The sequence below is a fragment of the Macaca fascicularis genome, chromosome 5 (genome assembly GCF_037993035.2).
Source record: "Macaca fascicularis isolate 582-1 chromosome 5, T2T-MFA8v1.1".
In the NCBI taxonomy this organism is placed as follows: Eukaryota; Metazoa; Chordata; class Mammalia; order Primates; family Cercopithecidae; genus Macaca; species Macaca fascicularis.
This window is the reverse complement of record NC_088379.1, coordinates 156,040,921-156,057,715: the sequence shown is the minus strand read 5'-3', so window position 1 is coordinate 156,057,715 and position 16,795 is coordinate 156,040,921. Positions and strand designations below refer to the sequence as shown.

The following is a 16,795-nucleotide window of genomic DNA, read 5'->3' as shown; positions in this document are numbered from 1 at the left end:
GTAGCTGCTGGAGAAGGTGCTCTTTAGGCACACACATGCCAAATTCCTAAATGATCAGTAACGTAAGAGGAGGTTATTTGATTGTGAATAAGCCTTTTATTGGTTTACATTTAAGCTGTCTGTGCCTCATGGAATTGCCAGTGAAGATATTGTCTCACAAAACCCTGGAGAACTCTCTTGTAAGGTAAAGTAGAGCTCTTTCTTTACTGGTTAATGTAAAAAAAAAAAATTAATCCTACTATTACACGTTATTAAATGCTTTAGGCTCCAAAGATTAAAATGTGAAAAAGTAATAATGTTTTATTAAATAATAATTGCTTCAGAGAGTGGTATTGTACCTTACAGCGTGGGGATGTACTTGTGATGCTGAAGCAGACGGAAAATAATTACTTGGAGTGCCAAAAGGGAGAAGACACTGGCAGAGTTCACCTGTCTCAAATGAAGATTATCACTCCACTTGATGAACACTTTAGAAGCAGACCACACGTAAGGGATTAATATTGTTACAGCCCTCATATCACACGTAGCAGCACATTTCATGGAACTATTAATTACATCTCATCTTCAGATTTTTATTAGCACATTTATTGTAACCAGAGTAAAAATTACAGCAGCATTCTATTCCACTTTTAGAATAAATTACTACTAAGAGACTTGCCGCTGCCATACTAATCACTTCGATACAGAGTGACTACCCTGTGTTTTGCTTTCTTCATAATGTGCTGACTTACAACAACCAGAATACTCGGTCATTAATTTTCAACTGTAAGAGCTGTTTGTTTTTTAAGTAATGTAAACCTGTTTACCAAAGTGTCAGAGAATCGTTTTCTAGCAGAATGGAAGTCTAACACTAAAAAGCACTTCCCTTTAAGATTTAAGCTTAATATAAACCTAATTTCTCTGATTATAGCTCATAAAACAATGAAATGTAATCCAACAACCTCAAGTCCCGATTTAGTGGAACCTGGAAAGATGCAATGGTTATTGAAAGTCATTTGTTTAGCAAGAAAAGTGATGTTGAACAATTTGTAGGAGTATATTTTTTAAAGAGCTTCTTAAGTTATCCAGGTAAAATTTCACTATCTGTTAACGTAGTAAATATGAAAAATAGGCCAGGCACAGTGGTTCATGCCTGTAATCCCACCACTCTGGGAGGCCAAGGCAGCAGATCGCTTGAGCCCAGAAGTTCAAGACCAGCCTGGGCAACATGGCACAACCATGTCCCTGGTAAAAATACAAAAATTAGTCTGGCATGGTGGTGCATGCCTGTAGTCTCAGCTACTCAGGAGACTGAGGTGGGAGGATCACTTGAGCCCAAGAGATCGAGGCCGCAAGTGAGCCATGATTGTACCACTGCACTCCAGCCTGGGCCATAGAGCAAGACTCTGTCTTGAAAAAAATACAAATAAAAAATGGAGTAAATATGAAAAATAATAGTAATCAAGTAAAATACTTGGTTTGCCATTTATCCCAGTTTTCATAATCTTTTCCAATTTTTTCTTCTTAGAAGGTAGTTTATCTTGTGAAGTTTGCTAAGAAACTAAAAAATTGTATTTGGAGAGCAGAGGAGATATGTGTTAAGGTAGCTTCTGTTGGCATATGAAAATCCTTACTTTAGCTCCCACAGGGAAAGTTCTCCTCTGATTCTTTTTGTCTGTTTTGGTACAGCATTATCCATCTGTCATAGCTGTCCTTCCTCTTTTCAGAACACACTCATGGCAACAGTGGGAGTTATACTGCCAAAAAGCTTTCCTTTGTGAAAAATAGAAGCTAAAAGCAAGTAGATTTTTTGTTTGTTTTTTTGTTTTTGAGACAAGGTCTCACTCCATTGGCAGGCTGAAATAAAGTGGTATGATCACTACAGCCTTGACCTTCCCGGCTCAAGCAATCCTCCCACCTCAGCCTCCTGAGTAGCTGGGACTACAGGCGTGCGCCACCATGCCTGGCTAATTTTAAAAATTTTTTGTAGAGACAGGGTCTCACTATGTTGTCAGGGCTAGTCTGAAACTCCTGGGCTAAGCCATCTGCCTGCATGGGCCTCCCGAAGTGTTTGGATTACAGGTATGGGTCACCATGCCCAGCCAAAAGTTAGTCTTTTATAACAGTGCAAAGTTCTTCCCACCTTAAATACCACCTTCTCATCTTTTACTGTAGACTTGCAGAGAGTTGGCCTCTGATAGGCAGCTATTGGTGATAATGAAATGAATCCTTCTTTATGCTTCTGGGGTAATGGCTATTGTTACATTTTTTAAAAATAAAACTTACCTATTTGAAAGCCTAGTTTTAAGGTAATATCTCCACGAATATGTTGTACTTTCCCCCTAACTTGGCAAACAGAAAATATTGAATGAACATGACCATTTGTGGTTGAATCAGAGAGATCATGGGAACAGTGGAAGGTTGTTGCCTGGTACGTGGTTGAGACCCTAGACCTGGGTTTCAGGGAGGTGGGATTTGGTTCCCCTTCCACCTTCTTCAGTGGTTATTTAACTTCTCTAAACTTTATTTTTTTAATGTGTGAGATAACTGCCCACAGAGTTGTCTTCAGAGTTGACAGACTTTTTGTGTAAAAGTCCCGAATAGATAAATCCCTAGAAACAGAAAGTAGACTACTGGTTTTCCTAGGACTGAGGGGAGGGTAAATGGGGAGTGACACCTAATTAGTAGGAGGTTTCTTTGGGGAGTGATACAAATGTTCTGCACTTGGGTTATGGTGATGGTTGGATAATTCTATGAATATCCTACAGCCATGTTCACTTTCAGTGGGTGAATTTTATCATATGTGGGTTGTATCTCAAAGATGTTTTAACAAATTCATTGAGCTGATGCGTATAAGGTATTTAACACAGTGAGTAGCACATAGTGAATGAGCAGTAAATATTAGTTAAACTTAATATTACAAAACCATTTGCATTAGCAGTTATAGTCCTATTAGAAAGACCTTTGCATTATATTATATTTGTCTACCAGATACCTACCCCAGTGGTGTGGTCTGAATTGTATGGTCCCCTTGTTGTCAACCCTGTCTAGCCTGTTCCTCTTGCCCTTCACCTGCTAGGCTGGGTTGATGAGCAGCATTGCCGGTGATATCCATACATTGAAGGCAGAGAAGGGAAAATGTGTGATCGGGAGGCACAAATTATCCCCTCCCTCCAAGGCTTGGTTTATGTTTAGGCCTCTGGTTCATTTGGAGATTTCATGTTTGTGTTTGGTGTGTGGTAAGTCTCTGACATCATTTTTTCCAAATGGATAGCCATCTAGCCTAATACCACTTATTGAATAGTAATTCCTTTTTCTCCACAGATGTAAATCAGAAGAAAATGAAAATCACACATGCACATGTGTAATACATTATGTAAATAATAATTAATTTTTTAAAGTTTTTTTTTAGAGAGAGTCACTCAGTCATCCAAGTCAGAGTATAGTGGCACAGTCATAGCTCACTGCAGCCTTGAGTTCCTGGGCTCAAGAGATCTTCACACCTCTGCATCTCTAATAGCTGGAACACAGGGATGTATCACCATGCCTGGCTAATTTTTTATTTTTTTGTAGACATGGCATATCGCTATGTTGTCCATGCTGAATAATTATTAAAAGCCACTCCAGGCTGGGCACGGTGGCTCACGCCTGTAATCCCAGCACTTTGGGAGGCCAAGGCAGGTGGATCACCTGAACCCAGGAGTTTGAGACCAGCCTGGCCAACATGGCGAGACCCCATCTCACAGAATATACAGAAATTAGCCAGGCATGGTAGTGCACGCCTGTAGTCGCAGCTACTTGGGGGACTGAAGTGGGAGGATAACTTAAGCCCTGGAGGTCAAGGCTGCAGTGAGCTGTGATTGCGCCACTACACTACAGCCTAGGTGACAGAGCAAGACCCTGTGTCAAAGAAAAAAAAGCCATGTCAGAACTAAAATATCTCAGAATTCATGAAATTTCCACTGTTCATTTATTTAGAGAAAAGCATTAAGCAGTCCATGAAAAAATGTTAGGGTCATCTTGGTAAGCCACTATAGTAAGCTACATTAGCCATTAGAGTCTTGACTTAAATTATATTTCAGTTTACCTAAGTTGAGAGAATGTAAGTTTTGTTTTGCAGGGGCATTTTGGTTGAAAGAGCAGGTGAGATTTAGAAAAGATCCCAGCAAAGGTGCTGCAGGGTTGAAATGGAGTGGACCATCATTCACCGTGCACTCTGATCAGCCTGGTGCATCATGGCCAGGGGAAGGGCAGAGGTATTGAAGTGTCAGGATGTCTCTAAGGGGACAAGAGTTATTAGAGGAGGTGAAGAGACAAGAAAGGGCACAAAAATCTGCCTTTATTTATTTCACGGGCTTGCCAGTGTTGAAGAGTGTTAAGTTATAACTCCAAATAATATCCTTCAGTGGGATTTGATGATGAGGAGGATAAGCCTGTCTCTTCATGTAAAGAAACTAAGAATAACAATTGCTAGTCAATAAGAAGAGGTCACTCTTCAGCTTTGCCTTCTCCTCTGGCCAATCTAGGCAATTGGCTAGATGGATAGAGAATGTTAGATTATTTTTGCTAATTTATTTAGAACTACTGTTGTAATAAATCATTCAGATTAAATACAAAATGCAGACCAGGCATGGGAGGTAGCATTGCTTTCAAAATAGAAAAAGCACTTAGTTAAGGTAATAAATGAAATGGATTTTACTTTTTGTGAATTATACTTTTGTGGAAAGTCATTAGCTCCTTTCATTACAAAAGGCAAGAGCATAAATCATAGAACTTTCTTCCTTTTCCCATCCTAATAAAGACACAACTTTTAAGACTCTGTCTTGATCACAGTTTTAAGGAAAAAGCTACCCTTGAAAGGGAAAGAGGTCAAAAACCACCACTTCAGGGTAGAATAGGCACTGTTTAAAAGTAAACAAACAGTTCCCTTTTGTTTTGCTCTCTCAGTTGAAAAAAGCAAAAACAAAACACACTGGGGGATATTTTAATTGAGATTTTCGTCCTCCCTTGGCAAGGACACATTCTTCTTCAACTTGATAATAATTCACTTGTTTGGCTCAACTGTGTGGTTTGCATCTTGTACTCATAATGTAATTGTGTCAAGAGGACTCTAATGAGAAAAAAAGAAATTGGTCTCAGAGTGAATAATAAATCCACCATCTATCCTGCACACTTCATTCACAGCCCTGTTTTCCCCCCTAAGGATCCAAGCCACGCTCAGAAGCCTGTTGACAGTGGTGCTCCTCATGCTGTCGTTCTTCATGATTTCCCAGCAGGTAAGGATGTAAATAATACAGTAGGAGAACCACAGGATCCAGGAGTAAGTCTTTCTCCCTGCCCTGGGGTTAGCCTCTCAAGGGCATCCTTCTTCATTTTCTGTGCCTGTAGAGTCCTAGACTAGAGAGGTCATCTTATCCGGGACTCCACTTCAAGAAGGGTCGATTGTACCAGCCATTCCAGAAAGCTTAGTTGTATACCCTTGCCTTTGAAGCTCCCTGAGAAAGAGAGAGAGAGAGAGAGAGAGGCTTTCCCTTACAGATGAACATTGCAAATAGCCTACCAGTCACAAACTTTTTAACTCTTTCAAAATAGTGGGTACTAATTAACAATTGCAATATGACTGGGCATGGTGGCTCACACCTGTGATCCCCGCACTTTGTGAGGCCAAGGCAGATGGATCACCTGAGGTCAGGAGTCCAGACCAGTCTGACCAACATGTTGAAACCCCATCTCTATAAATACAAAAAAGCAGCTGGGCGTGGTGATGCATGCCTGTAATCCCAGCTACTTGGGAGGCTGAGTCAGGAGAATCGCTTGAACCTCGGAGGCAGAGGTTGCAGTGAGCTGACATAGTACCATTGCACCCTGGGCAACAAGAGCAAAACCCTGTCTCAAAAAAAAAAAAAAAAAAGAATCGTAATAAAGTTAATTCTAACATAATAACTGAAGTTCTTTTGCCCTCAAAGTTGTCTCAGCTGCTACTTACCTATGAGAGCAAAATATATATATATTTTTTTGAGACGAGATCTTGCTCTGTGGCCCAGGCTGGAGTGCAGTGGTGCAGTCACTGTAACCTTGAACTCCTGGACTCAAGTGATCCTCCTCCCTCAGCTTCCCCAGTAGCTAGGACTACAGGGGTGCCACTACACCTGGCTAATTTTTTTTTTTTTTTTTTTTTTTTTAGGGACATGGTCTCGCTATGTTGCCCAGGCTGGTATTGAACTCCTGGCCTCAAGTGATCCTCCCACCTTAGCTTCTTAAAGTGCTGGGATAACAGGCATGAGCCACCCATGCCCACCCATAATATAAGTACTTTTGTAATAATTTTTAAAATACCCTCATACCCAAGGCTACAAATAAACTCCCGATTTACTTGCAATCTCTTTTTATCCACTTGATAGGCTGATTTTTATTTTGGTATGGGTATACTTATTTGCTATAGAGTTATAGTACTCCCTTAGTTAACATTTGAAATTAAAATGATTTGCAAGCATGATTGAGAATAATAAGAATATTATACCATGTCTATAAACTTTTTTCATTGTTCAGTGTGTACTCAGCATGGGTTTATATTGGCCCAGTAGGAAACATTTGCTAACACAATAGTGTTTTTATTCAACCATTTCCCATCAATCAAAGCATGGTAAATGTAACTAGTTTGGTCTTTAAAAAGGGAGCTCATAACAATATCCAAAAAAAGAATAGCATTTTTTAAGTCAATTTGATTAGTATAATATGTTCTCAGAATCGGTGGAACATAACTGCCTCAGTGGACATAACTAAATGCTACTTTGTGACTTTATCAAATCTGCAACCAGGATAATTCATCATACATAACCATAATTTTATATTACAGAGCAAGTTGATGATTTGAACCTCACTTCTGGAGAAACTGTTTATCTTCTGGAGAAGATAGATACAGACTGGTACAGAGGGAACTGTAGAAACCAGATTGGCATATTTCCTGCCAACTATGTCAAAGTGATTGTAAGTGGGTTGTATTTGCTTTAATTTAGTCATATACTCAGTGGGTTCTATGTGACTTGTAGGTTGGAAAAAATAACTAGAAACCCAGATTCTAGTTCTCTCTTTTTCATTGATTCATTTGGCATTTGGAAAACTCAAAAATAAAGATTTGGTCAACTAGATGATGGTTAATTATTATATTATGGGGTGTTAGAACTTAATGCCTACATGCTATCTGAAATCCTAAAGTGAAAGACCACCACAGGTCAACTGGTGAATCAGCTGTTCTTGGAGGGTTGTTAAGCACTTAAGGATATATGGTAATTCTTTGAGACATTTAGTGAACATGAATTGAATGATACTAGATTATCCTGTAGAGGTGTCCTCTGAGGTTATGGTACCACTTCTTTTCTTTGGAGTACATTTTGGTTTGGGTTTCTTTCATCTTTTCCATTCTTATTTATCTCTGTCTTTTAAAAAAAAATCTATTTGGGAATACAGAAGTATTTGTATTGTAGATAGTGGTTCATTAATGGTTGTGCCCACAAAATAATTTCTAATCTGATTAGAATAATTATATTAAAGCACCAGAATTTTATATACCCTCACAGCCTAACTTGTGAAAGCATTCCTGTGTGTGAGAGCTGTGTGTAAGCCCAGATGGCTGTGAAATATGGGGATAAAATCAGACAGCCCTCACACATTTGTATCATTGGAAGAGGATGACTCCGTCCCTGATATAACTTATGATACTATGAAATATCAAAAAAATCTAGCCTAACTGCATTAACAGCTTATTTGGAAGGAAAAAGTAAAAAATTCCATTACATCACAAAATTAGAAAACAAGACTAACAGAAAATCTGAATTCTTCAAATAGAAATGAATTTGAATCTCTTGGATTATGAAGGGTAGGCATTAAAAATTGTCCAGTTTATCTATGCCTTGATTCTTTGGAGAAGTTCAACTATGTTCTCTAAATTAATATTAAGAATAATGTTTGTTTTAGCACTCTTCCTCATTTTTCTTCTGCCCGATGTAGCAGTACTTTAAAAAGCACAATTACCACACTGAAATCAATCACACAGAATCTGCCACATTATTAGTGTGTTATTTCTAAGCCCACAAGTTTAAAAAATTGTTTTAAAACTTCAAGTCTTTAAAATTCATCAAGAAGGCACTGATTTATTTAATATAAACCTCAAGCTTTAAGTAGTTTTAGATTGCATGCATTATAGCCAAATATTTTATCACAACCCAGCCCTCCTCTACTGAGCCTTGTAAATAAGATATTACATTAAGTGCTTGGCTGGGCACAGTGGCTTATGCCTATAATTCCAACACTTTGGGAGGCTGAGGCGGTAGGATCACTTGAGCTCAGGAGTTCAAGACCAGGCTGGGCAACATAGTGAGACCCTGTCCCCACAAAAAATTGAAAAATTAGCTGAGCATGATGTCAGGTGTCTGCAACTCCAGCTACTTGGGAGGCTGAAGTGGGAGGATGGTGTGAGCATGGGAGGGCAAGGCTGCAGTGAGCCATAATCATGCCACTGCACTCCAGCCTGGGCAACAGAGTGAGACCCTGTCTCAAAAAATAAATAAAATAAAATAAAGTGCTTGCCACTTAATAGATGTTTGCTAAATACAGATTCCTTTCTTCCTCCCCTATTCATGTTGAAGGGGGAAAATGTTCCAGTTATAAATGTGAAGAGAATCCACAAGTTGTTTGCTTTGCTTTGCTTTGCTTTGTTTTGTTTTTTGAGACAGTCTCGCAGTTGTCGCCCGGGCCAGGCTAGTCTCGAACTCCTGATCCACCCACCTCAGCCTCCCAAAGTGCTGGGATTACAGGCTTGAGCCACTGCACCTGGCCCAAGAATCCAAAGTTTTACTGAAATATCTTATCTTGGGGTCAGAGAAGTATTGCGGGGTTCTACCAACACTTGGAGTAGGTGTGGTAGAGCTAATGCGTGGCACTGTGAATGCCTAATGCCTGATTTCTATCTTAAGTCCTTCTCAGCTGCAGTTTTCAACCTGGAGAATATGGGATAGAGCTGGCAGAGTGTGGCAGCTCACGCCTATAATACCAGCACTTTGGGAGGCTAAGGCAGGCAGATTGCTTGAGTCCAAGAGTTCAAGACCAGCCCAGGCAACAATGGTGAAACCGTCTCTGCTAAAAATACAAAAATTAGCCGGGTGTGGTGGTACATACCTGTAGTCCCAGCTACTTGGGGGAGCTAAAGCAGAAGGATCACTTGAGCCTGGGAGGTCGAGGCTGCAGTGAGTTCTGATTGTGCCGCTGCACTCCAGCCTGGGTGACAGAGTTAGACCCTGCCTCAAAAAAAAAAAAAAAAAAAAGCGGGGGGATAAAGAAAATTCAGTCAGAATTAGAGTGATATTAATGTGGTTATTCCAGCAAATAAGAGAATTGATTGGCTACTCAAGGAAGGCTACTTCACATGTTATACTTTTTTTTAATCCAAATTCAGGATTTTTTTTTTTACCAGTTAGCACCTGTAGTTCCTCTTAATCAGATTAACACCTAGCTAAACAAATCCATTTCAATCATGCACTTTCTAATTACTTAACCTTAAATTTATCTTACGAAAATCTGAAAAAAAAATAATTGTTGCCTTGATTTTGTCTTTACTAGATTGATATTCCAGAAGGAGGAAATGGGAAAAGAGAATCTGTTTCACCTCATTGTGTTAAGTAAGTTTTATTTGTGTCCTTTTGCACAAAATACAAAGGAGATAACCATCTATATCGTGAAGAATTATCAAGCTTAAAACACTCCAAGGCCAGGCATGGTGGCTCAGACCTGTATCTCAATACTTTGGGAGGCTGAGGTGGGAGGATTGCTTGAGGCCAGGAGTTCAAGACTAGCCTGGGCCGCATAGCAAGAACCCCTCTCTATTATTTATTTATTCTTTATTTTAAAAGAAAACACTTCACATGGTGATCATTCCGATTCTCACTGTGTCTTTTTAATTACAAAGAAAACTTGTTTAAAAGGTGACAATGGGTTAAAATTCTGATGAAAATACATCATGAACATGCTGATAGAAGCTTACCTAAGCAATTCTCCAACATCAATGCAGAACATAAAGAAAGCAGCAAAGCACAGTCTATGCCAATGCTTCCTGCAGCCTGGCCTTAGCATGAGCAGAGATAGTTTCATCATTTACTGCATTTTATTTTGGCCTTCTGGTGTTATCTACCCAGTTTTTAGAAGGTTCAAGTATTTTTGTCATGAGAAATAATTAAATCCTGTAGAAATATGAATCCTACAATAACTGCTAGACATTTTGTATTTTTTTGTTTTTAAGAGGAGCTAGAAGAAAATGAAGGAAGAGTTAAGTTGAGGACCTTTCCCTGAATTTATATACCCTTTTATGCATCGTTGTAACTCCTTTGTGATTTAAAACACTGCCACAGTGCAACTTTACATTCCAGTTAAAAGAGCAAATTAATAGAATTCATTACCTGCTGAAGACTGTAAACCTGTCTATGAATAGGTCAGACATAAGGAGATGCTCCCAGAGGACTTTAGAAAACAAATGGAAAGGTTATCACAAATAAGAAAACTTCTGATCCACAGCAGTTGAATTCTATTTCAGATTCAGTTTTTCTCTATTTTTAAACAGCATATACTGTGTCTCAGCAGGTTGAATTTGAAGTGGGCTTTTACAGTCATTGACCCATTGATCTGACTTAAATCAGAATTCTGTTAGAGCTAGAATCAACCTTTTCTCTTTAGGCAATTGCTTCTCCTTGGCCTGTTGCTGTTGAAACTTCCTTTCTAAACCCTCAAATTTAGGGATTAGTATTAAAGCACACCTTCTAGAGACACGATTTTATCTCTGCTTTTATCTTATTTTCAGTCAGAATTGCAGATCATGTAAGGATTGTCCCAAATGTCAGAAATGAAGCCCTTTTAAAGGCGATACAAAAATCGTTCTTAAAGGCAACAGGGTTAGGTCCAAGACTGTGTGTTATGATATGCCGAGTTTCTGTTTTCTTTAAACCTTCTCCTAGTTTTTAAGGCCAACTCACTGATTAATTGAGCATCGACTTTGCCCAGCTAATGCCCATTGCATTCTGCCCTGATTAGTAGTCAGGAAATTTGATGACTTGCCCTGAGATTCTCAGGGTTAACACTCCTCAACTCAGTGCATTTATGATTGAAAGGGTTCAGACTGGACCATGGATTGCTGTGGCCCAAGGATACAAACATATGGAGATTGGGGAGTAAGATGATCAAAAGACACAGCAGGGTAAACTAACCACCCAGCTGCGTGCACTCTGTGACCTTGAGCTTTAGCCTTTTTGAGTGAATAGGTTCATATCTGTTAATTAAAAGTGTAACTTACTGTTTTTCATGGAATAATTTCAAATTAGCCTAGTATACCTTATTCCATGGTAAACCAAGAATAAATACTTATTGAAAGACTGAATGAAGGTTTTTAAGCATTTTAAAAGCATTCTCTAGTCTAATCCACAAAACGTGTTCTTCATTCAGAGGCTCAAGATGTGTTGCTCGGTTTGAATATATTGGAGAGCAGAAGGATGAGTTGAGTTTCTCAGAGGGAGAAATTATTATTCTTAAAGAGTACGTGAATGAGGAATGGGCCAGAGGAGAAGTTCGAGGCAGAACTGGCATTTTCCCCCTGAACTTTGTGGAGCCTGTTGAGGATTCTCCCACCTCTGGTGCAAATGTTTTAAGTGAGTATAGAGAATTTTTTTTTATTATGTCATGTCCTAATTCAAATAAACCAAATAATAGCATTATATTTCAGCTGTATAATAATCCATATTGCCATATTTTTAAGGTAGAAGGAAAACTGATTTTAAAATGAGAATTTGTGTGGGATAGACATTATTTGTGGGCATCTCTCAAAGAGCTAGTTTTGGTATTTTAGGTAATTAACAATAACTTCATACAAGAAATGGCAAAGAGGCTGGGTGTGGTGGCTTAGACCTATAATCCCAGCACTTTGAGAGGCAACGGTGGGCGGATCACCTGAGACCAGGAGTTTGAGGCTACAGTGAGCTATGACTGTACCACTGCACTCCAGCCTGGGCAACAGAGCCAGACTCTGTTTCTAATAAATAAATAAATAAATAAATAGCAAAGACTTTTAAACAGAAATGAACTATAGACTGTTACTAATGTATGTAGACTATAAATAATTGTGCTTACTTTACAATTAACTAAACAAGCTCAGTGAGGGTAGTACAGGTTAAGGCAACGTAGGCAATACATGAAGAGCCTGGTGTGGAATCCCAGACTCTTCACTCCCACCCCAACCATTTATTTTTAATACTATATGGCCCTCACATCTAATGTTCTGACTTCCTGTGTGTGTTTTTTTTTTTTAATGTAGGCACAAAGGTACCACTGAAAACCAAAAAAGAAGATTCTGGCTCAAACTCTCAGGTAGGCTGCTTGAACAGGTGACTATAGTGACAGCCAGGTTCAAACTCTGGGAGGACTATTAAAATCATAATTATTAAGAGAATATAGTATGAATTAGTTTTTCAATTCATACAACAAATGTTCATAATAAATTACTTAGATGGTTAATATATTTTATATAGAGAGTTCATACAAAGACATGCAAACCCTGATAGAAAATGAAAACAGATGCTGGGCACAGTCGCTCATGCCTGTAATCCCAACACTTTGGGAAGGCAAGGTGGGTGGATTACCTGAAGTCAGGAGTTCAAGACCAGCCTGGCCAACATGGTGAAACACTGTCTCTACTAAAAATACAAAAATTAACCACGTGTGGTGGCATGCACCTGTAAGTCCCAGCTACTTAGAAGGCTGAAGCAGGAGAATAGCTTGAACCCGGCGGTAGAGGTTGCAGTGAGCCAAGATAGCACCACTGCATTCCAGCCTGGGTGACAGAGCGAGACTTTGTCTCAAAAGAAAAAGAAAGAAAATGAAAAAGAGACATGATTAGAGAATTCATAAAAGAGGTACAATAAGTGGCTAATATTGAAAAAATATTTAACCTTTCTAGTAATCAAGAAAATATATAATAAGACAGCAATAAAATACCATTTAACCTATTCAGTTAACAAAGATTCAGTGCAGCTCAACACTAAACAAGCAATTATATGCATGTGAGTGTCAAAAAAGAGAGAAAGTACACATTATTATCACCCTAAGAAAAGGATAAAAGCTGGGCACGGTGGCTCAAGCCTGTAATCCCAGCACTTTGGGAGGCCGAGACGGGCGGATCACGAGGTCAGGAGATCGAGACCATCCTGGCTAACATGGTGAAACCCCGTCTCTACTAAAAAATACGAAAAACTAGCTGGGCGAGGTGGCGGGCGCCTGTAGTCCCAGCTACTCGGGAGGCTGAGGCAGGAGAATGGCGTAAACCTGGGAGGCGGAGCTTGCAGTGAGCCGAGATCGCGCCACTGCACTCCAGCCTGGGTGACAGAGCGAGACTCCGTCTCAAAAAAAAAAAAAAAAAGAAAAGGATAAAAAATAAGAGTTTGAGTCACAAAGATGAGCGTAGTGCTAATATAATAAGAAAAAATTGGAAATGACTTAATATGACCATTATTGGGAGAATGTACTAAATCTATGAAAAACTAGATTTATAAAGTAAAATCATTTTTTAAATGTCATGAGAGGAAACATATAGGGAAAGGGGATATAAAATTGAATATATAGCATAAAAAGATAGGAAGGAAATTATTCAAGTTATTAGTATTAAATTGCATCTAGGTAGTAAGATTATATACATGGGTAGGTTTTTTTTTCCCCCCCAACTTCTTTTATTTTTTTTGAGATGGAGTCTCACTCTTTTGCCTAGGCTGGAGTGCAGTGGCGTGATCTTGACTCACTGCAACCTCTGCCACCCGGGTTCAAGCGATTCTCCTGCCTCAACCTCCCGAGTAGCTGGGATTACAGGCGCCTGCCACCATGCTTCGCTAGTTTTTGTAGTTTTAGCAGAGACAGGGTTTTACCATCTTGGCCAGGCTGGTCTTGAACTCCTGACCTCGTGATCCACCTCGGCCTCCCAAAGTGCTGGGATTACAGGCATGAACCACTGAGCCCAGCCTCCTCCATTTCTTTATACATTTCTCAACTTACCAAATATTTAGGAAAAATTGTTTCATTTGTATAATGACAAAGAGAAAAATAATGGGTTAAAATTTTTACACTTTGTAACATGACTCCAGAAGTGCTTAAAGGTACTAGGAATGTGGTACCTTCTGTTGTTTTTTAGTTTGTTGTTGTTTTTGTTGTTGTTTGTTTATTTTTGGTTTTGGTTTGTTTTTTTTTGTTTGTTTTGTTTTTTGTTTTTTTTTTGAGACAGTGTCTCACTGTGATGCCTAGGCCAAGTGCAGTGGCAAGGTCTCAGCTCACTGCAACCTCTGCTTCCCAGGCTCAAGCAATCCACCTCAACCTCCTAAGTAGCTGGGATGACAGGCACACACCACCACTCCCAGCTAATTTTTGTCTTTTTTGTAGACAGGGTCTCACTTTGTTACCCAGGCTGGTCTCAAACTCCTGGGCTCAAGTGATCCACCTGCCTCAGCCTCCCAAGGTGCTAGGATTACAGGGGTGATCCACCATATCCGGCCTTCCCTTGTTTTTTTGTGACAAATTTAGAAGAGTTAAGCCTGATGGGATGATTGTGTTTGTGAAAATGTCACTTGTAGTTGGCCTGTGTGTCCCCTTATCCTTTCGTCCCTACCCACTGATACAGTGAAAGAGGAAGGAAACTGACTACAGTTCTCCAAAAGGAAATGTTCACATGGTTGTTGCCTGCATTTCTGAGGAATGATAAGTTCCATCCTTTAGGATTGGTTACTCAGGTGCAGGAGCAAGAGGGCAAGGTTAGTGTTGTTTGCTTGCTTTTTGTTTTTGTTTTGTAAGCCATCAGTTATTGAGCACTTAAGATGTGCCAGGCACTGGGCTAAATGTTAGACATGCATTGTCTCATTTAATGCTCTTAGTAACCCCAAGATGAAGCTGAGCCTCAGCGAAGAGAAGCATCTTGCCCAGTGTCACGAAGTTAAGAAGTGGCAGAACTGGGTCTGGAACCCTTGCCTGGCTAGCTCCCAAGCCTTTGTCCTGGTCGGGCGCTGTGGCTCACTCATGTAATCTCCTTGGGAGCCCGAGCTCCTTGGGAGGCCGAGGCAGGTGTATTGCTTCAGGCCAGGAGTTCAAGACCAGCCTGGCCAACATGGTGAAACCCCGTCTCTACTAAAAGTACAAAAATTAGGTGGGTGTAGTGGTGCCCGCCTGTAGTCCTAGCTAATCAGGAGGCTGAGGCAGGAGAATTGCTTGAATCCGGGAGGCGGAGGTTGCATTGAGCCAAGATTACTCCATTGCCCTTCAGCCTGGGCGACAGAGCAAGACTCCATTTCAGGAAAAAAAAAAAAAAAAAAAAAAGAAAGCCTTCTCATTATCCTCTACTGTCTGCTTGAGCATCTTGAACATAGGGTTCCCATCCCAAATTGGCAGAGCTGCCTCTTCACAGAGCAAAACCTTTCTCTAATGTACCTGGGATAAAAGCATTCTTACACTAGCCCACCACATCTGGGTGTTATCCTGCCAATCTCAGAGTTAACTACACCTCATAAAATTAAAAGTGTGAATTAATGAAGTTCTGTGCTATGGAATCTAATAGTCTCTGAATCAAGTAAAGACCTGGGAATTAATAGACCCACCCATTCTGATCCTTCCTAATTTAAATAAAGAAGAGCTTCACTGATAATTACTTTATCAGAATTTTTTCATAGTGTCAAATACTATGCATAAATATTTTATGCTTTGACCTAATTCTTTAATATAACAATATAATAGGTCATAGTAAGAAAAAAGTTTTTTGGCTGAGTGAGGTGGATCATGCTTATAATCCCAGAACTTTGGGAGGCTGGGAGGATCACTTGAGCCAAGAGTTCAAGACCAGCCTGGGCAATATAGTGAGACCTCATCTCTGCAAAAATAAAATTAAATAGCCGGGTGTGGTGGCCGCACGTGTAGTCCCAGCTACTCGAGAGGCTGAGGAGGGGGGATTGCCTGAGCCCAGGAAGTCAAGGCTGCAGTGTGAGCTATGATTCTGTCACTGCACTCCATCCTGGGTTACTAAGTAAGAACTTGTCTCAGAAAAGAAAAGGAAAAAAGTGTTTGCTTAAGCTTTGTATATCCCTCAAAAGCAGAAAAGCCACAAATTCTATCACACTTGTCATTTAGAGTTATAATTTAAGAAAAAATTATTGGAAACTTTTATTTCTGAAACTTGATAGCAACATAAGGTATTAGATAATTTAAAGAAGTCTTCAGGCTTTGAAATCTTAAGACCCCTTAGCTTTTTTTCCACACTACTCTTTAAGCTTTGTGGAACTCAATTTCAAATAAAATCTTACATTTCTGACCACACTTCTAATTGATAACAGGTTAACAGCCTTTCTGCAGAATGGTGTGAAGCTCTTCACAGTTTTACAGCAGAGACCAGTGATGACTTATCCTTCAAGAGGGGAGACCGGATCCAGATTCTGGAACGTCTAGATTCTGACTGGTGCAGGGGCAGACTGCAGGACAGGGAGGGGATCTTTCCAGCAGTGTTTGTGAGGCCCTGCCCGGGTATGACAACCGCAAGACATGAGTGCTACTCCTCACGGGGAGCCTGAAACCTTCAAAACTATATACATTCCTTTCCCCTCTGGCCATGCTCAGTTTGTCTGTCTATATTTGAAAGAGTTGATACATGAAGTTATGCAAACTACATTCATATACTTTGTTAGAGTTACAGAAAAAAAAGGTAAAAATATCTTCACTAAATAATGGCTAATATTCCATCTAATAAAACAGTTTATATTCC

General features: G+C 39.7%; 1 protein-coding gene and 1 long non-coding RNA gene across 39 annotated transcripts in view; one reads left to right on the top strand and one right to left on the bottom strand.

Annotated features, from left to right (window-relative positions):
- The window catches only part of SH3D19 (SH3 domain containing 19), a 196,319-nt gene that overhangs the window by 172,078 nt on the left and 7,446 nt on the right, over positions 1 to 16,795 (top strand). For 24 of the 38 annotated variants that reach the window (XM_074040587.1, XM_005556066.5, XM_074040578.1 and 21 more), the window contains 8 exons: positions 116 to 184; positions 346 to 486; positions 5,183 to 5,255; positions 6,836 to 6,966; positions 9,595 to 9,653; positions 11,464 to 11,666; positions 12,329 to 12,381; positions 16,371 to 16,557. In XM_074040587.1, the coding sequence (XP_073896688.1) occupies positions 116 to 184; positions 346 to 486; positions 5,183 to 5,255; positions 6,836 to 6,966; positions 9,595 to 9,653; positions 11,464 to 11,666; positions 12,329 to 12,381; positions 16,371 to 16,557 (916 nt within the window). The remainder of the gene's footprint in view (positions 1 to 115; positions 185 to 345; positions 487 to 5,182; positions 5,256 to 6,835; positions 6,967 to 9,594; positions 9,654 to 11,463; positions 11,667 to 12,328; positions 12,382 to 16,370; positions 16,558 to 16,795) is intronic. The other 14 variants (XM_074040594.1, XM_045392938.3, XM_015450907.4 and 11 more) reach the window with 1 other exon arrangement.
- LOC135971019 (uncharacterized) lies at positions 4,290 to 9,299 on the bottom strand. Its single transcript, XR_010587039.2, has 2 exons — positions 9,154 to 9,299; positions 4,290 to 5,474 (listed from the first exon to the last, which is right to left on the bottom strand). It is a non-coding gene; the product is annotated as an uncharacterized lncRNA (long non-coding RNA).